Consider the following 26,984-nt stretch of genomic DNA (forward strand, 5'->3'; position numbering starts at 1 on the left):
GAAGGCAGATTAGGAGTCACAATATAAACCAGATGAATTATTTCAAGCTCAAAAGTGTCTTACATTTAGAAATCAAATTATAATTCTCATTTGCATGGCAAACCAGGAAGAGCAGGGCCTTTCTTGGCCAGTGGGACAAGGTTAATTTTTTCTCGACTTCACAGCACATTTAACTGCTGTGACATGGCAGTTGGCTTTCCCCTTTCTTTCACACATGGTGCCTTTTTGGTTTTTATAAACCTATCATCTGCCTTGCCATTTAAAAAAAAAATTGCCTGGATCTGAAAGCAGCACAGTGGTTACTGAGCTAAAACTGAATACCAGTTTCGATTTGGCATGTCAGCTGACTCATATTCCCTAGACGATGTACTGCCATGTTTGTGTGTGTGTGCATGTCTGTGAGTGGGTGAAAATAAAAATGGTTGCTACCACCACGTTTAGGTTTTGCAGCAGGGTGCTTGCATTGGGACATATTTCCTATTCCAAACCACACAAGCTCCCCATGTCCGCCTTCCTCATGCTGGTTGGATTTATGGAAGTCCAACACCACTGAAGAAGTTTAATGCTGTAATGTACCTGTGGTGGTATGGATTGTGAACAGTGCGCAAGAACTTTATCACCTTCTGCAGTATTAATGGGATCATAAGCAATATGGAGCACAGTGATGATTGTATTGATGGGAGGTGCATTTAATAACCATCTGATATCCAAGTTTAATCCAAGTTTACATAAACATAACCAATCCAAAAGGACCATATGAAACATGTATAATGTTCTACAAGTCCATACCTCTGCAAGCACCATTTACATCCAGGACCTCTTATGCCCATCTCAGCTATTTCTCAGTTCACCCTTTGTATTTCAGATAAAAAAGCTTGCTTTCTTTATCACAGCAAATGAGAATGCTGTTCAAGTCAGCAAATCCTAGGAAAGAAAGCTACCGCCTGACGTATTTAGGGTGAAATGCTCTCTCTCTCTTTCTCTCTCTCACTGCCTTCTGCTCTCAAAGGTCCCTGCTGTGAGTTGAAATTGTTAACCTTTCAGAAACTATGGGCTACCCAAGGTATTCCACTACAATCTAGCATCATGTCCAGTGATCACAGACAATGGGAATGATGAAAGTCATAGTCTAATACCCCAGGAAGGCACCAAGTAGGAGAAAACTAGGTTATAAAATGTCGATAAAATAAAGTATTTCCTAACATCTTTTGAGTTATTTCCCCACTCATTTTATCCATACCTTGGTGCTTGCCTGCATTTACTGCTCGTCTCTAAGGCAAGACAGGAGGACTGCTTTCAAAAGAGAAAAAAGAGAAAATCAACGTCAGAAATGTCACAAGAGTTTTGAAAAAGCTACGCCCTCAAAGATGAAGCATCAGCATTGCTCCATATCACAAATGGAATAAATGTGTATCCTGCAGAAGGAATATTGTTCTGTAATAAAATGGCCGTGCTCTATGTACAAATGACCCCAGGTTCAGTCCTTAGAATGTCAAATAGGAAAGATCTGGAACCAAGTCCTTGGAGAATTCCTTTTAGACCGAGTGGATAGTATGCAGCCAGATGAATCAAAGACAGAGGTCCTCTTCTTGCCATATGTGCCATTGGGCTTTTCCACAATATTAAGCATATCAATGCAAGCCATAAAAACATATCAAAAACATTATATTGGGAACAAGGACTCCCAATGACAGAAATAAAACTAAGTAGAAACTTTAGCATAAAGTTTTGTGTTTGCAGAAACTCAGAGGGTCATTGGTATGAAAAATACATTAAGCTATCCTGGAGAGTACTTCACATTTTAATTTGGTGGCATATATATGTGGCCATTAAATAATTATGTAGACTCAAATAATCCACACAAAAGTGTAATGAAGAGTTTGTCCTATGCTCGTCCAGTGTGGTTGACTTAAAGTAATTTCTGATCAATGTAAATTTATCCATTCTTATTATTTGTATATGATAATCGTAAAGATTAAATATCATGCCTCAGCTCAAATTATGAACTTTGAAATCTCAGTGGCTTTACTGGGAATATTTTAAATCCCTGCCTCAGTAATGAACAAGTTACGGGAATTTAAGTAGGCTTATTTTTGGTTGGAGCATGCCCTGAATTTGATCAGAATTTGGTCCAGGTGTTAATCTTTGGTTAGATGTAAATTCAATTACTCCAGGAGATAAACACATAATTCCTAATTTATTCTTAACTTAAGCATGTCATTGTAAAGTAAATATAATTTATAGAAACTGTCTAAAATCTGTCTTTCAATTCAGGTAAGTATTAGTGCTTCATGCAAGCCCATCCTGCACTAATTTTTGCTTTCTGCTGCTGTATCAGATCAGCCACCAGAAAATTTCCCACCATTTTTTAAAAAAGAGGAATAATTTCTATAGTTGCTAGCCTTTATGCAGAAGCAATCTTGTTCCTTGAATTGTGGCTGAGTAACTCTCTTTTGAGTTGAGATTACTTTTATTTTTATTTTTTCATTGCTGAGTTCAGTAGAATCTGACTCAATCAAATCCAGAGGATTATATTAATTTAAATCTAACCTTCTCAATAACAAAGTTTTGAATTAGGTTGCATATGGGCTTCCATTTTAAAAATACCAATACATTAAAATTATCAACTTCTGAACAGGATTTTTTCTCTTTAATGTGAATGTTAATGTCCTTCGGCCCAACCACATAGTATTCTTATTTAAAGGAACAAAATATTACATTAGTGAAATCTGGTGACTTGGGTATTACACATTAAAATTGAGGCAAAAAATTTAATGAAGTGTTCCTTTCAGTAATTTGTGCCTGTAGTGACATCATGGGATAGGATTTTTTAAACTAGAACATGCAAATTATATGCCATAGTTTGTTGAATAAATCACAGTGACTAGATTCTCACAACATGCTAGACTCAAATCAATCATATTATACTTTAGCAGGTGTTGGAACAAGGGAACAACTTCTAGGGTGAGAATCAAGACTTCAATTTTATTAGTTAGTTGGAAAACTTTGAATCTCCATGTTTTCATCTTGGTTTGGAAGAAAAAAAATCCCTGGGATCCCAAATCTATAAATTATCAAATTTTTGATATAAATTTGATATAAATTTTGATATATAAATTTTGATATAAAATTCAATCTGCAAATACTGTCATTTTCTCAAACATAAATCCAGCTGAGAAACATGGAATTTATTTCATTTTAAATAGTTTTCAGATTATCATCTTAATTTTGCTCTATATCTCTTAGAAATACTGAATACCTTCACTACTAGGAAAACAAAAGACAATACAGTGTAATTGCTAAGCTCCTATAGTTTGTTATAAAATACATTTTTTAATGATTTACCACTCCTACACCTTATCCAATAAACTTTCTGAAGTGTAGCATCAGTTGATGAATGTATGCAATAATCCCTGTGCTAATGCTTTTATTGTTTACACAATCTATTTTTAACACATGCTCTCATGAAATGCAATACATATATTTATTAAAGATATTTTAATCATACCCAAGTACAATATTTTCTTGAAATGAGAAGCCAAATTTTAGCTGTCAAATGTTGAATAGAACCAGTCAAAATCTCTCCTTTAGCCAATAATATAAAAACTGCTTTACTTATTATTCAGCCTAAATTTATTTGATATGGAAACCCAACTGACATGGTTATGAGTCTTGAGCCCTACAACATCATCTTATGCACAGGATTCACTGGCCTCTCTTACAAGTGGGCACATCTGATTCCCTTTTTAAAACACAGCCTTCATTTTCTTTGCCTCCTTCTTCCTCCCCTCCTTGAAAGCATACTGCTCTGCACAGGCAATATAGGAAGCTAGAAGGATGTCAACAGCATATCTTAACATAGAGATGGGCAAGTTTTTGGTGGCCAGGGACAGGATTTCATGATTGGGAGGGCAGGAGGGCCATAGGGGCTGCGTTATGAATGCACAGTGAGCAAGTTTGTTTCATAAACACGGATAGGGGTCTTCATATTTCTCCCCAAGTTTTAGAGGTGGGACATATTAATTGAAAAAAAAATTAATGTTTCCTGCCTCAAATAGAGACAAATGGTGCCAATCTATTTTAGTCAAGTACTAACATTCGGTACCACAATTAGAGATGACTAGGAGCAGGAAGGGAAGGGAAGGGAAGGGAAGGGAAGGGAAGGGAAGGGAAGGGAAGGGAAGGGAAGGGAAGGGAAGGGAAGGGAAGGGAAGGGGCTGAGAATGTTATGTAGCCTCATTTCTTAATTACTCTAACTACCTGGTGAACAACTATTGCAGGCATAGATGCAACCTAGAAATATGCAATGCAATGACCATAAAATGTGGGGAATTTGATTCTTCTTTCCCGCCCACAAACAGGAACAATGGTTAGGACAGAGTTCTCCCTTTATTATGCACCTCAGCCATTTGTTCTCAGTTGAATACCTTGTTCCCAAAAGACATGTTACAAATGAGATGTATAAAAGAGAGAGGAGATTGGAGTAGGTGGAAAATAAATGCATTTATTTCAACTAACTGTACTTAGGTATGGGATTGGCACTGGGGGGTTATGCCAAAGGCTTAATAAAAAAGATTAGTCTTGAGAAGATATTTCAAAGAGAAATAATATGGCACACAATTCAAGGGAAACTCCTGTTTCCTAGCCAAACCAGTAAGAATCAACTTTCTGAGTCTGGGAAGCTGCAATTCTGTGCATGTTTACCATAGCATGATCCTCATGACATTTGCAGGTATACGATTGCAGTGAACATGCCAGAGAAGCAGGATGCTTGAAACATTTAGTTTCAGTCCAATGCCACCATTATCTCTGTTTTTGGACCCTGATATCTTTAAGCTTATAATGTTTCCATCCTATCTTGAGATTAATCAAACGGATGCATTGTCAACAATGCTTAAAAATTACAGTGGCCATCTTTACACAAAGCATTAAATCATAATGGGTAAGATATTGCATTATATTGCATTAAGTCAAAAGCAAATAAATCACGTTTATTGCATTTGTTACATACAGTTGTATGCTGTTCAATCTGCCGAGACTTGTGTTACATGTAATGTAGTCCATTGTGTCAGAGACACCGGGTGGTCTCATATTGCAAAAAGCTAATAAGTGCAAAGAAGGACAGTCTGGGAGGCAGATATGACAGGGATAAAAGGAAAAGGCCAAAACAGAAGACAAGAGTAAATATAGGGATTGTGGATGAAATATAAATAACAAGCTGTAAATTTAGGGAAGCTTGAAGAGTGTTAACTGTGGAGTCCTTGGTGCTCTCTGAGCTTGGTTGTTTGCTTGCAGATGTTTCATTACCACACTTGCAGCAAACCCCACACTCACACTGATGATGTTACCTAATTGGGTAATAAAACATCTGCAAGCAAACAACCAAGCTCAGAGAGCATCAAAAGCTCCACAGTTCAATCCTGAGTGACATTTATTCTCTTCTATTTTAAGTGTTATCCCCCACCTTTTTAAAAATCAAAATATGAAATTTCTTTTTCCATAATTCATGAAATTAATTCTATGAGAACCTAGACAGTTCCATGGCAAAGGGTTTCTATTTAATCCTCCTCATCTCTCAAATCCTACTTGAATTAATTCTATTACCCTACCCATCTCCCTTTTCCTTTGTCATCTTTCTATTTGTTCTTCCTTTAAACAATAAACTGAGGTGCAGGCATGATTCTCGTGTCTCTTACGATTCATGAGGGTCATTGGTTAAGGATCAATGTTCCAGAAGAATCCTGACAACCTAGAATATTGGTAGCTACAGACTGCTTGGACAGATTTCAAAATGGCATTGTTGATTTTTATGTACTCAACCCCTTCTGTGTTTAGGGCTCATTTTCAAATACTATTGTCCTTAATCCAAAGTTTCAGATTTACAGTCAAGGAATGAAATACTGGATTCCTTCCATAAGAAGTGGGAATACAAATCTACATGATTATCATCACAAAACCAGATGGCACTTGATGTATATTATAACACAAACATGAAGCTCATATGCAACATACAGAATCCTAATAATGACTGGAATGCTTGTGATTGTTGGTAATCTTATTTGAATCTGCTTTATTGGCCATTTTCAGCCTCATAAAATTTTATTTTTAATGTACAACACAATTGCAAATAATGTACAAAATTGCAAGATTTCTAGTCCTTCAGTATCACATGATTTTTTTTAAAAAAAAAATTGTCTGAAGAATTCCACATCCTTCCAAGGTCAATGCTTTCCTTTTTTTTGGCGGGGGGGGGGGGGGGGGAGGCTGACAATTTCCATTTTGTCTGCTTCACAGATCTTCCTATCATATTTATTGGCTACAAAGGCTATGATTTCCTGCAGCAGAATTTTTATTCAATGTTCAGAGATTCTACTTTGGTTTTTCAATACATTCAGTGTATTGTCTTCCCAAGCAGGTAGCAGCTGTGGCCAAGATGGCCTTGGCACAGGTACACCTAGTTGCATCCTTTCCTGAACCAGGCCCTTCCTGAACCTTGAGACCCTAGTCACCTCAAGAATGGAAAACTAATGCACTCTATATGGGGTTCGTCCTGAAGACCACTCAAAAGATACAGCTGGTCCAAAATGTAGCAGTGTGGGCAGTGTTGGGCATGCCTCATTATGCCTGTGTGGCCCCACTGCTCCATGAGCTGCATTGGTTACCTGTTGGCTTCTGGGTACAATTCAAGGTGCTGGTTATCATCTGGAGTCCTATAAATGGCACAGGGCCTATTATTTCAGAGATCTCTAGTTGTTTCTGCCCTTCTGGTACAATCAGGCAGAATGGGTATGCTCCAGGTCCCATAGTTTAAGCATGGTGTCATCTTGTGGGGCCTAAGAAGCATGCCTTCTCTGTCATGATGCCTGCCCTCTGGAATGATATTCCCCCAGACAGCTGGTTGGCTCCCACCTGGATGACACTGAGGAAGCTATTAAAGACCCAATTCTACTTCCAGGCTCTGGGACAGAGTGAAGGTTGAGCTCCTGTTGGAATGGGCCTTCTTAGGTTTTGTGCTGTTTCTGGCAGCTGTTCATGATTCTTTTTATGTTTTGTACTGTTTTTAACTTTTAACTGTAAGCGGCCCAGAGTCGTTGGAAGTCAAGTGGTCTATAAATTATATAAACTATTAAAATAAATAAAAAATCTTCAACAGTCACCCAGCTTCTATATATATTGTCTTGCAGAATGACATGAGAATGCAATAAATGGCACCTTACTGCAGTTATCTCAACCTTTTGGGCTCTACTTTGTTCAGATGTTAGAACAACATAGAAGAAACAGGGTGGGCATTGAAAATCAGATTAACAGAACATAGGATTGTACTGAAAACCAAAGTGGAATCACTAGACATTGAATAAAATGCTGCTAAAGACCACCCTAGGAAAACATGAAAATCATAGCATTTGAAGCCAATAATTATGAAAAAAAAAATCTGAAAAGCAATTAACATGGAAATTGACAGCCCAAAATTTTTGGAGAAAAAAGCATTGAGCTTGGAAGGGTGTAGAGTGTGTAGAGTGTGGAATTCTTGAGATGCTTCAAAAAAACCGAACAAACAAAAACCCCCCCGATCATGAGACATCTTAGTGAAGAAACAATCACATTATCTGCTGACAGTTAACTGGCCGTTATTCGTACTTTCCTAATGACAACAAACTGTTTCTTGTCAAAACATTGCATTTTTGCGCATTATTTACAATGTGCTGTACATTAAAAAATCAATTTTTATGTGATTGAAAATGGCCAATGAAGCAGATTCAAATAAGATTAATACAGAAACTTAATTGGACTACTTTCCAGTAGTCTCACTGATTACTGTGAGACTACTTGACAGTGGAATAAATATGGACTGAGGAATGTAGCTTTATTTCTAAATCAATGAGGAATATGGATGCATTCCATATACAGATAATACAGATGAGTCACCTTTGTGTAAGGAATGATAAAAAAAAATTGGTATGTTTCCATCTTCTTCCAGAATAGTTTATGACTGTTCTGGGCTTTCTTCATGAATACTCAGAGAGAGGTGAGTCTGTCACATAGCTTCATTTACTTTTCATTTAAATTTTTCTTTAATCGAGAATAATCCCAATTTATTCTGCCCTTTAGGGCCACAAAAGGAGTGGCCACACTTTCATTATACTGCAAAAACGATCTAGTGGCTTAAAACAGTTCCTATTCTTTTGAGATAGATAATTTGGACCTCTTTAATCCTACGTGACAATGGATGAGATGCAGATTTCCAGTGCGGATCTTATGACATGCACAGTTGCACTGAGTTTAAAGATCCTTATTCCTAGGATTGCAGCCTTGGGCCACATCTACACAGTTGTTTTGCTGGGCTCTTTTCCCAACCTGAAACGGGCAGGAAGTCATGCTATCCTAAATCTTGCTGTTTAACAGCATGCTCTTACTGTGCACTTGAAATGGGTCTGTGTTGTGCTGCTGACCATCTAGTCTTTATCCACCACATTCTAAGGACTGTAATTGGTCAGTCCCTCAGCTAAATTACAGCTCTTCCCAATGCCTTCTGGCACATGAAAACCCCCCTCCATTGCTCTGGTTACTCCACGCACTGCACTTCCCCCATTTTGTTCTGCCTTGTTATCCCATTGACTGATTTATCTGTAAACAAAACAAAATCCTTGAAACTGTGAGCTGCCTGTTTGATGGATGGATCACTAGATAGCAGCAATGAGGATTTTATTTTTGAAAAATTCCTTAGCTGCCATCCAGCGGTCACTCAGATTTGTGTAGCCAAGATGCAGTCAGCAGATAAGTAGTGCTGAAGAGCTCAAGTTTGAGAAAATGATTTATCAGTTTAGGAGCTGATAAGAAGATGTAAGAACAGTAAATAAAGAGCCAGGGGTTCCCTGGGAGCAGTGGCTGCTGGGAAGGGAATCCCCAACCATGCAAAAGAACAAGAGCTGACTCCTTTCAATTACACTTTCAATTACATCCATTAAGCTAGGCTAGGTCTAGTCAATTTCAATGCTTTGTATTCTCTAGGATGACCAGTTGACCAATCCATTTTTTTTAAATAGGGTCTGCCTCTAGGATGAATTAGTCACAGCACTGATTAATGGGTCTACTGTAAACATGTCTGCATCTGAACTCAACCCAACATCTGTACTTTTTCAGGAGCACTGTGCAGGACACCTGAGAAATAAATAAACGATTAGAATATCCTTCCTTGTCAAATAAAAGAAGTTCCAATAGGAGAACTTAAGCCACTGGACAATCATACATCTGAGCGAAATCAGAAACTACTTCTCTTTTTATTCTAAGTGGTCTTAAGCTTTCGAGCAAGAGCTAATGTGACACATTTGTTTCTCCTATAGTCACACATCATTTCTCACAATATTACAGCCAATGCATCTTAGAAAATCAGACCTTAAAGTGGAATACATTGGGAGAGAAAGAGATTATGACTTACTCAGATTGGCACAGAATGGATACCAAAATATATTAAATGTTCTTGCGTTTTTCTATAGCCATTGCCCCATCACAGAAACCCCTTATTGCTCTGTATGCTAAAGAGGCTATTTTTAGATTCTGAACTTGCTGCTTTATTGCTTATATACAGTTTAATATCTGTTTTTCAATTACAACCAGCAAGTTGCCAGAAGGACAAAGAATGCGGTACATGTAGCTACACATACCAGTGTGATCATGGCTTTTTTTTTATTGCTTCATAATTGTAAATTATTGCTAGGAAGTCACTGTTCCAAGCACACATGCACAATTCATGGTGAAACACTGAGCAAACAGAATATAAGCTTCCAGTGGGTAAGTGCCAGAAAATTCAATTTGCAGCTTGCTCCTAGCAAAAGATCTCTTCACTTTTTTGAGTTTACACACTTCATTAAGCCTCATGTGATATGATTAAGTAATAAAAAGGCAAAGATGATATCCAGCAAACATTTGAATTGGTTGCCTAAAATCTGAATTGGGCCTGAGTTAATAATGTGGATATCAACTATGTCTGGTTGCTGTAGCCCTGCAACCAAGACAGCAGTTTCATAATGTATAAATTCCAGGGTCTGTCTCTTCCAAAATCCCGTTCCACACATTTGGCAGTTATGGCATGCGGAAGCCCCTAAGAAGTAGGACACGAATGCAACAACTTTCGTTATTGTGCAAGCATGTTCCATTTAGTTATCATGCCTAATGGTCCTCCCCAGGTTCTTCTCCATGCCCCGTCATCTTCCCACCTTAAGCCTTCCAAAGCAGACCACTATCTTGTTTATGGAACTGTTTCTTATATACAAATAGCGCATCCCCTTCTACAACAGGTACGGACAACTGGTAGTCTGGTCTCGTTCTTAGGATTCTACAAAGCAGAGGGTGAAAACGGGTAAGGAGTATTGTCAGACATCTCCCAGTTTGCTTGAGGTGGTACTTATTGCTTATTATCTGTGCCAAAGCAGAAGCTGTTATTTCCCTCAACCACCTTCCCCCCCCCCCCCATTCATGGCTGCTGTTACATTTCCTGCCTGCAGCAGCTACTAGTTCCAGAGAATACTCACGCCTTCTGCCTAGAGCTGAGCCTCACAGAGCTACTGTAGTAACTGTATTTCTGGTTTTTTATCTTTCATTGGAAGGGTTCAGAGCTTCAAAATGCTGCAAACCAGATTGATTTGTTGACCTCTGTTTATTCACTGCCTCATTTTATTTACGTTTCAGTTGTTTCTGAGACATAATGCCATTGCATATAGTGTATGGATATTACCCATACTTCCTTGAATGTTAGATGAATGGCTCAATGTTGCTTTTGTTAATGGAAAAGCAAGGGGGAACAAGTTTACACACACACACACACACACAAATAATATATTATAATTAAATTGAAATTATTTAAGATGCAGTGCTTGAGTAGCAGTATAAAATGTTTTAGATAAATAACTGAATATGCTTGCTTCATGGAGAAAATAATTGCAAGGGACAACAAAATCCATATTTTCTAGGCAAATTTTCTGTATCACTGAGTACATGGTAGACGAAAAACTTATTAACTGAAAAGCTAAAGAATGAACAGTACCCTAGAAATGCTGGAATTGGAAAGATGGGAGTGTATGATTCTTTTAACCTGCAACAAATTTAAGATGGTAATCTTGATAGCTGCTGGAAAAGATGTTCCCCATGGGTCATTCTTGAGATGTCTTAATTAATGGACAGAAAGGAATGAAACTAACCCCTAAGCCCTACTGTCCTTTATAAAATCAGAGATGTAATTAAAATATGACATAGAAAAGATTAAAGATGGAAGTTATGTAGTAGATGTTATTAGTATCCCATGCTTAAGTCAAACTACCTTATTTATAAACACAGAAACTACACTTGTTTAATGAGCTGTTTAAGAGTTCCAAGGAAGGACATCATGTAGTTTGCCTGTTATATATGCAAAAACTAGGTGTGTGTCTCTCCTTGAAATGCTTTGGTTGCTAACAGTTCTGAAAAAAATACTGTTCCTTAGAAAAGCAGAAGGTCCATTTCAAAACTATCCTAAAGCTGTAATGAGCTAGAGTGGAATAACTGGGGCCTTACCTATATATAATTTTTCACATTCTCAGTGTGGAACATTTTAACTTGGATTTTATAGGGTTATTAGGTCTCCATTGGTCTCCATGACTCCAGTGGTAGTCTTTTAGAGTCAGATGAGTTGGCAGCTTATCCATTTTTATGCTAAATAAATAAATATCACAGCAGCAATATAGTGATATTTTAGGTGAACTCTTTTTTTCACATAGAAGTGGAGATGAAATACAGATCAATCTCAATGCAACATGTAGATGCAGCATGAAAGAAAAACTCGAGAAGTTTTAGAAGGTTCAGCGACATCAAAGAAAGGCTATGGCTCATTTGTTCAGAAGATGCAGGAAGTTCAGAGAGACCAGCTGTCAAAAATTAGACACGTCTAAGCTTCCAAAGCAATGGAATGGGATCAATTTAAAGGTCAAAGATACCCATGAGACTTACAGCATATTCCAATGCATGTTTATATCAATTGACAATCCCACTGAGTTTAGTGGTTCTTTCTTAAAAGTAGATGACAGGAGCTTTAGTCATATTTGTTTGCTAAGACCAAATTCAGAAATATGGTTTTTGTGCCCATATTTGCAATTAAACAGACTCCTGTGGCGCATTAAAGACAAACAAAATTATTTTGACCTAAGTTTTCACAGACAAAAGTCCACTTCATCAGATGCATGAAGTATTTCCTAAACTGGCCGCTACAGATACACAAGATTGTGGAGGTGCATCAAAGGTAACTGTTGGCAGAAATGTCCAAGGCAAATGAAATACAATAATATTGGCTATGACAATTATATTAAAGCTTAACTAAATATAAAACAAGCATTGTGATATTTCACAAAGCAGGATTGATGATAATGAAAACATCCTCACATTGGTAAGCTAAATAATATCTCATGGGGTGAAAAGTGATAGAATTTTATTTCTTGATAAATTATAATTCAGTGGCTTCCACTGAGGAGTTTATCAAATTCTATGACACACCACCTGTATCAAGATAATGGGCATTTATCCTATTCTCTGTAGCATGTTATAGAACTGAACCCATTCTATTTATAATAACAAGAAAATACCACAATACTATTATTTTATATTGTCTGATAGGAGGAATTTGTCATATCATTATGCATCAATTTTGAAGATGTTGTTTTACCAAACGCTGGTCTTATTTTGCATACCCAGCCAATGCCCCTCAAGGAAAAACCAATGAGTTTATAATTCAGAGCATAGGTAGCCTGCCACTGAAAATTGTTCCAGCAAGCAAAATACGTTCTCAATCTCTCTCATTTGGAGAGTCATCCTGCATTTCTTCATAGCTGACAATTTAAATCCCCTTGCTTTTTCTCAATTAGGTTGCAAATGCACTCTCTACTCATATCTTTCAACCTACCCAGTCTTTCAGTACTTAGAAACTACATGTCTATGATATCTCAAACTTTTCAAGGATGGATAATTGATCTATTAGGGTTCCCTCCCAGTATTTTGCTTAGCAAAAGAAAAATAGAGAGAAAGAAAGGACCCATGCTTGATTTAATGGAAAGCAACTATGCTTTTCTTTCCAAGACATGAAATAATCTGCAATTATGGCAGGCTAAAACACACACTCACACTAATGATATATCCAGGCTTTCCTTCTGCAGTAACTAGACAAATACGGCCAAAAGGAATGCTAGCTGTCATAATACGAAAGAATATGAAAATAACGTTCGGGATGTGCTATCTCTGAACACGTTTCTTTAAAACCCCAATCTGTAGGTTCTTCATGGGAAGCAATTCTTTCTTTCGAGAGAGAGTTGATTTATTTGCAAATATAGTCATTTTCTCCATGGAGATGCGGAAAACAATTGTTTAGGTTCTGCAGTGATCTCTGTGATTATGAATTCATTTCTTGCTATAAATTAGCTGTTTGAAATGACTTCTAAATGGTGGTTCAACATTTTCACTCAACACCATCATATTTTCCTTTTGGACACTATTATTCAAATAAATTAGTATTCCTAGTCTTCTCACTTGTCTGGAAACAATGGGAACAATTTACCAAGCAATGTTGCCATGCAACATCTTCTAATTTTCCCTGGGATTAAGCAAAAGATCCATGCAAATGCTTCCATGGTGAAGGTTGTAGAGCATTAATGCTTTCCTTAACTGTAACTGGGATTTTGGTGCTACAGCCCCAGTGATTTCCATAATCATAATGGGCTTTGATATTGGGATGCTGCGCATGTGTCTGTGTGTGTGTGTGTGTGTGTGAGTGTGTGCTGGTGTTAGGAGGACAAAAGTTAGATTCTGAGAAACACATTCAAAATTAAAATCTAAATGATATAATGTGCCTGCTAATTTGTTTCCATGACAACTCTGATTCAATTGTTGTACAAGATGCCCACATAAATGGGGGGGGGGGGCAGGGATCTTCTATCCTTTATGTATGTATGTGTGCATGTGTGTGTGTACATGTGTGTATGTGTATACCAGAAGACAGCTGTGGTGACAGATGTAGCAGTGCCATGTGACAGCAATATCAGGAAGGAGTATGAAAAGCTGGAGAAGTACCAAGGCCTGAAGGAGGAACTAGAGAGGATGTGGAAAGGAAAGGCCAAAGTGGTCCCAATGGTGGCAGGAGCAGTCGGGGCTGTGACTCCTAAGCTGGGAGAGTGGCTCCAGCAGATCCCAGGAACAACATCAGAGCTCTCTGTCCAGAAGAGTGCAGTGCTAGGTATAGCTAAGACACTACGCAGAACCCTCAAAGTCCCAGACCTCTGGTAGAGGACCCAAGACTGAGGAAGACACAGACCACCCATAGGAGAGGGGATTTTTTATATATATATATATCCTCTGCTTGAACACACTTACTGAAGAAGAGCCCACCACCTCTCTGGATAATTGCTTCTGCTGTCAAATTTCTCTTACTGCTAGTTTCCCCACCCACCCCTGCTACGTTTAACAAGAATTTGCATTCCTGTATTTAAATCTATTCCATTGTGTCCTGCACCCTGGAATGAGAGTGAATAGATCTTGACCTTCTTCTGTGTGGCATCCTTTCAGATATTTGAAGAATACTATTGTATCCACAGTTGTCTTTTCTCAAGGCTAAATATATCAAGCTTCTTCAATCTTGCTCCATAGGACTTCATTTTCATTACTTTGCCATTTTCTGAACCTTTTCATAAATCCTTAAAATGGGATGCCCAGAACCAGATGCAATACTTCAGTTGGACTGTGACCAAAGAAGAATAAAGTGGAATGATTACTTCCTATGATTTGGATATTATATTTTAGTTGATGCAGCCTACATCACCACCCTGCTGGCTCATATTCAGTTTATAATCAATTACTGTTCCAAAACTACTTTTTACAAGTACTATTACCAAACTGGGAATCCCCATCGTATACTTGTGTATTTGATTTTTGTTTGTGAAATGTTTACTGATAGGCTGTCTTGAAGTATTTATTTTCAAGTCAGGTATGTTTGGATGGATGAATTACAGTACTGCCGCTGTACTCCAAAATTTTGTTCTGCCACCCAACCCAGACTTAATTAGCTTGCTAATCAGAATTGCCAAGGTATACTTTGTCAAATGCTTGGTTAAAATTATGATATGTTATGTTTATAGCATTCCCACAATCTACTAAGAAACAATTCTGATCAGAAAATAAAGTAATGTTAGTCTGGCAAATTTGCTATTATTTATTTATTTAATGTACATGGCTGTCCACCTCAAGTACATGATTCTGGGCAACTAACAATTAAAACAGTATAACAATATTATACTGTTGATAAATCCATGCTGACTTCTGCTAATTGCTAAAATTGCTTTCAAAGAGCTTACAAATAGATCTCCTTTTGATCTGTTTTACAATCTTGTGAGCCAATTTGGTGTAGTGGTGAAGGCACCAGGCTAGAACCCGGAAGACTGTGAGTTCTAGTCCTACCTTAGGCACAAAGCCAGTTGAGTGACCTTGGGCCAGTCACTCTCATTCAGCCCTAGGAAGAAGGCATTACTATGCTACTTCTGAAATTATGCCATGAAAACTGCAGGAACTTGTCCAGGCAGTTGCCAGGAGTCAAAACTGACTCAAAGGCACCCAAAAACAAAACAAAACAAAACAATCTCCCCAGGTATTGCTGTCAAGCTAATCTGTAGTTTGCTAGATCTTCCTTTCTACCCCACCCTGCCCCACAATAGGAACAACATTTGCTATTCTCTAGTCAACTGGCACTTCATTAGATCTGCAGGATTTCTTAAAGATAACACATAAGGGTTCAGAGAAACAATTAGCAAGCTCCTTTATTATACAATTGGATACAATTCATCTGGTCCTGGAGATTTAAATTCATTCAAAGTAAAGAGATATTTGGGGACGCGGTGGCGCAGCGGCTTAATGACGCTGAAAGTTGCCGGCCAGAAATGGTCGACGCTTCAGCGGTTCGAGTCCAGCCTTCGCGTTAGCAGGGTGAGCTGCTGTTTCCTCCCCAGTTCCTGTAAACCCAACAGTTCGAAAACTCACGTGAGTAGATAAATAGGGACTCTCACTCCGGTGGGAGGAAAAATGCTGGCGGCACCTTGCAAAAAAGGAGTCGGGAGCAGTTGCTGGTAAGCGCGAAAAACCCCGTGCGCCCGAAAAGGGCGCGAAGCAACGGAAACTCCGCCTCCTGCGCTCGCCAGCTGGGCTCTGCTCTAGGAAGGAGGCTCTGGCAAACCACTTCCGAAACAATTGCCTTGAAAACTGCAAGGACTCGTCCAAGCAGTCACTGCAGAGTCGGTAACGACTGACCGCAGATAAAAAAAAAAAAGAGAGAGATATTTGCTTCTATCAATCTCAAGCTTCAATCCTGACCCTTCAAATTGTTCTTCACAATTTCCTGATGGACTGTATATTAATTTTTGTTGGAGAAGACTGAACCAAAGTTGAGTACCTTGGTCTTTTCTTCATTACCTGTTGGCATTTTGCCCTTTTCTTTTTCATTTTATTACCATAGCTCATTCTTAGCTTTTTTTCCCCCCACCCCCATTCTGGGCTAGTTCTCTTTGTACTCTTTCTTTGTGAAAGCTGTCTTTCCATGCCCTATACATCACCTGTTTTTGTTTTCACTAAGCATTTGGTGTAACCATATGGCTTATTCAACTGTCCTCTATTTTTTCTTCTCACTGAAATGGTTCACAGTTGTCTTCAGGAATCCTCACCTGCCATGAGCTTCTCTTTCCATTAACTTTTCTTATAACAGATTCCTACTTATCACTGCTCTAAGTTAACATGTTTTTTTTTTTGGAAGTCCAAAATTTGTTTGACCATGCGCAGTGTTGCTTTTCCTTAAAATCAAGAATGCCAGTATTACATTGTCACTTACATACAGTATGTTCCTGCAACTTCTACTTCCCCAACTGCATCTTCTCTATTGATTAATATCAAGTCCAAGGACAGATGATCCTCTTGTAACCTTTCTTCACCCTCTTGTCAACAAGACAAGTCAGAATTCTCTTGAGAAAACTGCTTGGTATAGTTTGTTTCCCAGCAGATTCAAGGTTATTAAAGTCTCCCATTATGATTTTATGACTTTTTGAAAGATCTGCAGTTTGCTTTTATAAGGCATCATCTACATCTTTTCTTTGGTTAGGTGGGTGATTGTACACACCAACAACAGTATTGCTTTTATTTGTTCTACCATTTATTTTAACCCAGATGGTCTCTATAGCTTTGCCAAATTTATTCATCTTGATTGTTCACTTAACTTTTCCCAAACGTTTCTACTTAGCACTAACAGCAAAATATGTTTTAAGAGTTTCATTGATTTCTTGCAATCTTGATCATTATGCTAGAATGATTCAAATTGCTGAAAAAAATGGACTAGTACAGTACCTTTTGGACTAATCAAAGCACAATATCATTTGGACTACTGTGCTTTGGGGTATTTTGAAAAAAGTTGTGATTTTTTGAGAACTATCCTCTTTTCCTACTTGGAAACCCATGTGATCTCTTTCTGAATCAAGAGGGAATCAACCTTTACAGTGAAAGGCACCCAGCATCTGTCTTCTTAAATCCTTGTTTGGCTTTTAACATCAAAACTGCTGTACAAATATGAACTTGAGTGCTCATCTGTAACTCATAGACAGGCTGAGTTTCAAATTACCATTCAATTGTAGGTACCACTGCAGAAGTGATTTGCCAGCCATATCTTAACTGTTGAGAAAGCTCTAGGGACAAAATACAGAGAAATATAATATGCTCCCATGCTTCACCTTCAGACATCAAGAATCATACAAGTATAAATCATCAAGGTTCTACAGAAATTGTGTTGAATTATGCCACACAAGGTGGCTAAGAATCCTGCAGCATCTTTAAGAGCTAACATGATTTATTGTGGCACTGACTTTTGTGGATTAGAGACCACTTTGTTGGATGAAGTGTTATAATCTTCTGGGAGAGACGTGTGTGCATTGACAGAGGAAAAAAAGCATAAATACTGTCTCAAAAGAACATGAAATGCAAATCTATGCAGAGCCCAAACAAAAATTACTGTTCTTATCCTGAATATCTCGAACTCAACACAAAATTATTTTAAAATTTATACTATCCCTTACAAGTTCTCTCTTCTCATTCATTTCTGTCTATATTTATTAAGTATACCCTGTGTACTCACGTTCATCAGAGGAAATACTGCATGCATGTGATAAAATAGGCTGTAGTCCATAAAAACTGATGCCTCAACAAATTTATTAGCCTTGTCACTCCATAAAGCTTTGATTCTTTACCATACTTGAGATCTGAATGGCCATATAATTTAACTATTAGCCATATATTGCTTGATACACTTTCAAGCATAGTGATTTGGCTTGAGTGCACAATATGACATGTGGTTGATACAGATATAGAAGAATATAAAATTCTACAGCATACTTATCTACATGATATAGGGTACAAATATTAGAAATTTTAAAATGAAAACATCTCTGCAATATTCTGCATGAAAAATGGATATGAAGTGATCTAAATATCCAAATGAAGTTTTATTATTTATCAAACTATAGTACTCAAATGATTTCAAATACGGTGTCTGCAGCAACAGTTACTGACCTCAAAATGGTGGGTGCAGCTGGGCAGACCCACCCCTTTTTAATGTGTACTGTATGCATTGTATGGAATAACAAAGGGGCAGGGCTTCAATTGCTTAAGTTGTGCCTACCATTTTGAGCTAGTGATCATCACTGTGGACACTCCTGAATGATTTACTCTGAAGTAGTCCTATCAAGATATCAGAATTCTCTAATGTAGGGTGTCATTTTACATTAGCAGCCTACATGCAAATACTCAAAATTATTTAATCTTGATTATTCTCTAACAGCCACAAAGCAATACTTATAATCAGGGTGGTGAAAGTATAATAAAAGAGAGACATGGGATCAAGCTTTCTAAGACACTAAAGATCATTCACGTTTTTTACAACTGATATCAAGAATTTGAAGTTTCATAGATGGAATTTTATTTTTATAGGATATTTCTAAAATATTATATTTCATTATGATTAGGCATGAAAGTAATTGTAGATGTATTACTTTCCCCCCGGCCCCAAGCTCTCTCTAAATCCATCGATATTCATAGCTGGAGGTTCTAATCCATGCTAACAACTGGGACAGGGAACAGTAGATTAAGTGAGGCACACTACAAAGCTTATAACATACCATGACAGCGTGGGAGAAGTTCAGGGGATAAAGTACTAATAAGGTTGAACCGCAGACTTTTAGGTGTGTTTCATTTCCTACTAATGGAAGAAATAGTGTTAATCAGAGTTAAGTTCAAATCACAAGCATATTTGAGAACCATCCTGATCTGGTTCATTAAATGGTTAAAACTTTACCAAGGGTAACTGAGGATTCAGTTTTGGGACACTCTACTTCCAGTTACTGAACATGATCAGCATGGTTTTTCTTATAATATCCTGATATTGGATATATATTATTAGCATAAGTAATGTGAACATGGGTCTAGATGGATAAGACATATGGCAGAAAATGAAAATCACTAAAATATCATTCTTTGAAGACTGCAACAAACTTCAGAAATTGGATACATATCAAATATAAACAAGCTGGCCAGCTTCAAATTTTTATAGAATATTGCCCTAAAAGTGAAATGTAGTTTTAAAAAAGGGTAAAATCCTTAATATATTATATCCCAAATTAAAATTTCTCCTGCTAAAAAGGTTATAAATAATCTTTACAGTACCTGTACGAAGTGTTTAAAGAACAGCAATAAACCAGAAGCATTCTTACCCTCAGCAATAATTCCCTCAAATGTAGGAATGTATCATAATCTGAGCAGTCTCTGGTTGAATTTTGGAGTGTAATCCACTGACTACCACTGTTTATGACTCTTATATAAATAGTTTAGGCGCACATGACCAAAAGAATCAGGAGTACCCTGATTCTATTGACATAAAAAGAGGATGTTCAGAACAGTGGCAAGGATCCTACTTGAGCATAAAACAATGGCCCATTTCAGAAGAAAGCAGTACAATCCACAAAGTATTCTATTTTAATGGATGTTATGGTTAGCAACCTGGGTCCCTCTTAATGTTATTATGGTACAACTCTCATCATCCCTGGCCATGCTAATTGATAGGAGTTAGCATCCAATGATAACTAGGGAGCTACAAGCTACCTCCGACTTAGAGGAATGTCTCCCCATCAACAACTGCATAATTTAGATTCCTTTTTTTAAAACAAACCCCACCATTCTGACATTTATCACCAGTAGAATCTCTGGCAACAGAGAAATATTTTGTTTAATTTGATTTTTGTTAAAAAAAGAAAAAAAATCCCTGCTCCCTTGTTTGCCACTTTCCAGTTTGTTTACCGACAGCAGTCACCCACCTTTAAAAAGAATTATTGCCTGACATTTCATAGAGCTTTTACTGCTTTCTTGGAACTATGCAGTGAAAAAGAAAGAATCTCCTCTCTCCTGTCATGACCCAGTTCTGGGCTTGTGCTTTTTTGATGAGTCTTTGATCTGCAACAGGCCTCATAGGCTCGTTTCCCGAAGGAACATGGTGCCAATGTTGTAGGATATCTTTCTCACTCTGGCAGATGTGACAGAGGACTTTGGCTGCTTCTGCCCAGTTCTGACCTCCAGGAAATAACAAATCCCAGGAATTTCCTTTGGAAAGTTTTCTGGAAGCTCTTCACGGGACCGAGGAATGAAGATAAAATTTTCTTCCTTTTTCAGAAGCCTGAAGATAAGGGAAAAGACAAGAATGAGACAACTTTGAATAATAGTTATCAAATGGCAATGTACACCATCCTTAGGTTGTTTATGAAGACAGATAAGATTGGAGATTCAGCCATGATATGCTGGTGGTCAGCCAAACAATAGTAATTGAGGTTGACTGGTCAGGCAAACCATTGTCTTTATTCTTAAATAAATATAGTCACTGAGCCAAACAGATCAATTTGAAGCCACAGTTCTGTGGCTCTTGCACAGGTTGAAAGAAGCTCTGCTGGTAAATGTCACTTTCATGGACTACTCAATGAATCTCTTACCATCAATACTGGTGGCAATACTGGTGGCAGCAGGCCAAAAAAGGAGTTTCCAGGAACAGCTTTGCATCTGCAACTCATCTGAAAACCCAATCATTGTGCCCTTTAGCTATAGCCACTTGAAGGTATGGGTAAGAGAAAAGAAAATCACAATCTGCTGGGCTAAAATAATCCAATAAAGCCTTCCCCTGTTCTCTTGCACTGGCTGGACAATCACTAAGGGAAACCAGTAACGGTGGATCATTTTTACTACTGTTTCCATCCATGCGTTCATCATTATGACTAATAAGTGCATTTGAAGGAAAAGATTCACACCTGAAGGATTGTAGCTTCCTGCTTTGCTTGTCTGTAAGAGCCAGGCCAACCTCAATCAAGGACGGAGGACAGGCTTTGCTCTTGTTGCAAGGGAATCCCTAGGGACAGTATTTTGCCTTCTAGATTATATTGCATAACATGAGAAAAAGTGAAAAGGACAGCACTGGGCGAGTTCCTTCTACCAAAAGACTTCACTGATTCTCATCTGAAAGATTCTCATCTGGAAAAATGATTTTGCTATTTGTTTGGCCACATAGGTCCAGCTTGGGTTTGCTTCCTTGGAAACACTAAAAATGGAATAAATGCTGCCCACCGATATGTACATATATGTACCACATATACACATGACCCAACTGAATACCTAATATTATGTTGGGTGGTTCTTGCAAAGGTGACGTAGATTTTGCAAAACTGAGATGAGTTATACACTGAATCTCTGTGCACAATGCACAGGCTTATTATTTGTTTATGGATGACCTCCTGACCATTTTGATATCAGAGATGGATATTTGCCTCCACCCGCTAACTTATCTGAAGACACTTTCAAACTGGGAAGGAAGCTAGCTTCTGACCAAAGCCACAGAGAATCAAGACTCAACATGCTTAAGTACGTTAGTCTGGCCTCCTGCCAGAAATCATTGCTTTCTTTGAACAACATCAGTTGAGTGCTGTTTGTGGTCAAGAAATTTATTTTTTAATACTCTGAATATTGTCAGAATGCCAGCTACCTCAATAGAAATAAAAGACAGATCAAGCATGCTATTGCTTGGGGAAATATGTTGCACTATTCCTTTATTCTCACAGCAGAACATCCAATTTAGTATTACTGAAAATAAATATGGGTCGTAGTAAATAGAGTAGGATATGTTGAGAGAAAAAAACAAATTTACTAACCAAAGCTGACATCATACAAGGTTTCATACAAATGTGCCAATAGATAGACATTTTAACTTAAGTCTAGATATACAGTAGGGTAAAACTCTTTTAAGTGAATTTCTTGAAGAAATACCCCATGAAAAAATGAATAATTATAGTTTTTGTTATATGAACCAGTGCATAATAACTTCTCAAAAGTTAAGGTCTTTAGATTTTTTCCGTTAAGCAATGTTCCTGTAGAAAAACTTCACACATGGTAACCCACCATACCAATCATATTCTATTAGTACTAGTCGTTATAACTGTCCTTGCTTTGTGCTATGTGTTATATTGGCCTTTGAATTTAGAAGAGTTTTCATTTTCCTCCCATAGATTTTCAGCCCTTACTATTTGTTATTGTACAGTGACCGGCTAATTCTTGTTAGATTTTTAATTTTTAATTCCTGCTCAGGCAGCCATCCTCAGAAGGAGACATTCCTTGCCATTTTTGTCTGCTATATTCTTTTTGTATTGGTTGCAATCCTATGTTAGCTACCCAATTTGTGAGTTTGAGTGGCCATATAAATTGATAGATTACATACCTACATACATACATATTTTGAGTTGGTTCCACAGAGGTCTTGCGTCATGCTGTCTTTGCTCAACTTTCATTCCATTGATCTTCTACTTCAATTATTTTAGTTCAAACATTCATTTGTTCTTCTTTTACAACTTAGTTGTAGTATTTGAATTTTTCAGGATGCTACCTTTTGGCTATTCAAATTATGTTCTCAATAATGTTGAAAATTTATTTAAGACTTCATATAAATTGTTGGAGGATTGCCAGCACCTGACTTTAAAGGCTGATGTTTGGCTTAGTGGATTGAAATTTGTGCAAAGTTACAATCATCTGTACGGCAGAGGGAAATGTATATTTCTTGAATCTTTGTTACAAGACGTACTAGAGATATCTGCATACAGATTACAAATGTTTTGAGTCATCTGATTAAAAAAATACCAAAAGGATCAGAATCTTGAACCATTTTAGATAAAAAGTATTTGAAAATGGCAACATGTCATATCTATTTTTTAACTCTGGAGGTTTTTGTCATTGTTGAGAAATGCATTTATGGATCAGTGGATCAAAAATGAAACAAGAGATCATGCTAACAATGATTCTATGGTTTCTTGACTTTTAATTATCCATTTATTTGTTTATATATAAATTGAAACGGATTATTAGACAGCTGTTCTCTTGTGGACCATGCATACAATGGTGCTTTTGAGATGGTAAACAAGCGTTCTGTTAAGCTAGCAATTTAATTGATAAGACTGATGCAAAAATGTGTTTCCCATTTGACATTTATTTATTTAAAAACATAGCTGCATTTTCATTTAGTAAAAATGCATAAGGCAGCCCAAAAAGAAATTTAAAACACTAAATATAATACTGAAGGGATCAAAAACTAAACTGGCAATATCTAAATTGGCAATGTTAACTTCATAGCTTTAGAGTATGCGCAGAGTTCTCTATAGCCAAGCTTCAATACTAACAGCACTTAGCGAAATTGCAAGAGGACGCAACTAACCACAGATGAGCTAGCTCAGATAATAGGGAAAACTCCTCCAGAAGAGACTAAGTCTGAGGCCTGATAAGGAGGGAGGACCCAGCACAAGGGTCTGCAGGGACTGACAAGGTATACGAGTTAGGGGCAACTCCTTTAAATTAATGTAGGCAAACAAGGGCAGGGAATAGAGTTAATGTAAGCAAACAAGGGTGGGGAATAATGTATTCTGCTAAAGTTTCTTTGACTGGCTGTAAAACTCATCTTCATTATAATGGTACTAAGATCTGCCTTTTAAAAATACTATAAAAGGCTGTGGTTTTGTCTCCAAGGGTGTGCCACCCTGCTCTCTCTTGGTGCATGGTGTGGGCACCCAGACTTTTGCTTGGCCAAATAAAACGCTGCTTAGAGAAGTCCCTGCTTGAAGTCTTTTATTCTGTGCTGCTGATTGATTTCATGTTTTCTGGGTAGCCGTGAACCTTACAATACAATTTTTTCTTTGGCTTGGCTGCAATGGCAATAAACACATCAATCAAATAAATCTGTCACTAAATATATCTATAAAGCTCCTAACTGAAAAGAAGTAGAAGTTGGTTTTCCTCTTTTGGCTACCAAAGAACGTATCCTGGTGAATGATTTGCCCAAATGGCTATGAAAGACGTTGCAGGAAATTGGGGTGGGGGGACACCTTCTGGGGAATGAAGCAGAAAGAGTTCTCATTCAATGTTCTACAACTTCCTCCTTCCTCCTCATCTCTTTCTACTCTACGTGTTACAAATCTAGACACCATTTGGAACAGCTCCGGACTGTTACAAAGGGAGAGGGGAGCTGAAGAATCAGCTTCTTTTCACATTCCTCTGCTGGCAGATATCTGGATTCATGCTATCTGATTTTTCAATTCATTTGTTATCTTGTGTTTTTTTCCCCCTTTCTTCCACTAAATCAAACTTGGGCAGAAAAAATTGCACTTTGAATTTTGAAATCAAAACATTTTTAGGGCCCTCCTTAAAAACAAAAACAAAACAAAATGGGAGACTGCTCAGCAAATTGTTGTTGTTGTTCAGTCGTTAAGTCATGTCCGACTCCGTGACCCCATGAACCATATTGCGCCAGCCCTTCCTGTCCTTCACTGCCTCCCTGAGTTTGCTCAGTTTCATGCTCATTGCTTCAGTGATGCTATCTAACCATCTCATCCTCTGCCGTCCTCTTCTCCTTTTGCCTTCCATCTTTCCCAGCATCAGGGTCTTTTCCAAAGAGTCCTCTCTTCGCATTAGGTGACCAAAGTATCTGAGCTGTTAATCTAACTCTTCTTCTCTTTCCTGCAGGGCATATGAGAAAGCCTTTCATAGCTTGTTTTAATGTTCGGATGGATTTCTTTAGGCGTAGGCCAGAAAGAGGGAATGTTTTTAGGCCAAGGGTTAGGTATAGAATTTTGAGAGCAACTTCTGCAACTTCTGACAAAATAGATAACACTGATTTATCAGAGGGCAAATTGAGGGTGCTGCTCCATGCCACTCATGCTAGTATATTCTATATTCTATATTCTATAGTATGCTTTGCAATACACAAGGTTACTTTTTATAGGGGCTTTTGGTGGTGGTGGTGGGAAGATTATGCAAACTTCTGATCAAATCACTATTTTTATTTTTTAACAATGCCTATGGGCCTATAAGAATTCGTGTAAATAATGATGGTGTTAAAGATTGTGTGTGTGTGCGTGTGTGTGCACGCGCACGCATGCTGCAGCCTGCAGCTTCCCAATTCATTGTGTGTGCGTGTGTGTACGGGGGGGGGGGGTAGAGATAACAGCAAGCACCAACAGAAATATCCACAATTATCATGGTTCCTGATCCTGTTTAGGCTGTCTTTTTTAGTAATTTGTTTTCTATATATTAAGGGAGCAACAGATCAACATAAAATTTGAAGCTGAGTTCAGAAACAAATAGACCGCCAATGATGTAACATGTCTGAACTCATCTAATATGGTCTGAATGTTTTACCCATGTCAACATGGAAGCTCACTGCAGTAGGCTAACTTTGATATAACCAGAGCATGACTAACTGAAGCAAGATCAGCTGCAACCAGATAAAATCAGAGTTGATGAATCAACTTTGTCATCATCACTGCCTGGTTTCCACCAACAAAAGTGAGCCCATAAGAACTTATAAGTTTGGCTATTTCAAGGGACTGCAACTTTAGATTTGCTTGTTCCTCCATAATAAATGGTTGTCTTGCTACCAGCTGAATGACAAGGACCAAGACTTGCATAATGTATGACTTGCCTACCTATCCACCCCCTTCTTTCTGTGATTCATCTGTCAAAGTTATATCAATCAACACAGAGTGAATGAAATGAAGCAAACAAAGTGGACATTGAAATGAAAGTAATGTCAAAGAAAACTTTTAATAGCAGAGGCTACAGTTCACTCAGGACAATTTGTCCATCAATTGCTAAACTGCATTTTCTACCTGTTATATCTGAGTACACACAGTACATTCTTGAAATACTGTGTAAAAATTCTTAGAGGATTGATTACCGTACATGGCTGTACAAGAACGTCAAGGATGTTTTAAAGTCATGCAAGAAGCAACACTGGTGGAACATACCAATACTAAATAATGAATCTGTTTCCTTAAAAATTTTTTAGAAAGGTCCTACGAGTCTTAATAACACAAATAACTTAGGGCTACATGGAAGCTTAGCAATCCTTTCAAACTCTATGGAATACAGGTAGTCCTCAGTTTACGATAGCAATTGGGACCGGAATTGCCATCACTAAGCTACATGGTCGTAAAGCGCAACATCACGTAGCTTAGTGCCACTTAGCGACAGCAGTTCCGGCAGCCCCAGTTGCCGCTGTTAAGCAAGGACTATGCAGGACTTTAAGTAGGACCTCACAGGACCTCAACTTCCAACTTCCTGCTGGCTTCCCCGTTGACTTTGCTTGTGGGAAGCCAGCAGGGAACATCAGAAAGTGTGATCACGACATGACCAGTTGTAACTACTACTTGTTCAGAGCTGTTGTAAGTTTGAACAGTCACTGAATGAGTGATTGTTAAATGCGGACCACCTGTACTTTCAATATTTCCTTCATGTATGTCTGACAGATGAATGGACATTGTAGTTAAAGTAACTCTATTGAAGTGGCAAGCGAAGAAGAGTTGTTTCTCCTTTGACCCTTC

At 37.9% G+C, this 26,984-nt stretch overlaps 1 protein-coding gene across 1 annotated transcript in view; it reads right to left on the reverse strand.

The window, feature by feature from the left end:
• Window positions 1–1,429: 1,429 nt before the first annotated feature.
• Window positions 1,430–26,984, reverse strand: part of GUCY1A2 (guanylate cyclase 1 soluble subunit alpha 2) — a 188,899-nt gene continuing 163,344 nt past the window's right edge. The window contains exon 8 of the mRNA XM_007430538.3: window positions 1,430–20,758. Coding sequence (XP_007430600.2) covers window positions 20,551–20,758 — 208 coding nt within the window. The 3' untranslated portion in view covers window positions 1,430–20,550. The remainder of the gene's footprint in view (window positions 20,759–26,984) is intronic.

This window comes from Python bivittatus, unplaced genomic scaffold (genome assembly GCF_059951505.1).
Source record: "Python bivittatus isolate LINGU-HERP-01145 unplaced genomic scaffold, Pbiv_v1 ctg000340_np1212, whole genome shotgun sequence".
NCBI classification, from domain to species: domain Eukaryota; kingdom Metazoa; phylum Chordata; class Lepidosauria; order Squamata; family Pythonidae; genus Python; species Python bivittatus.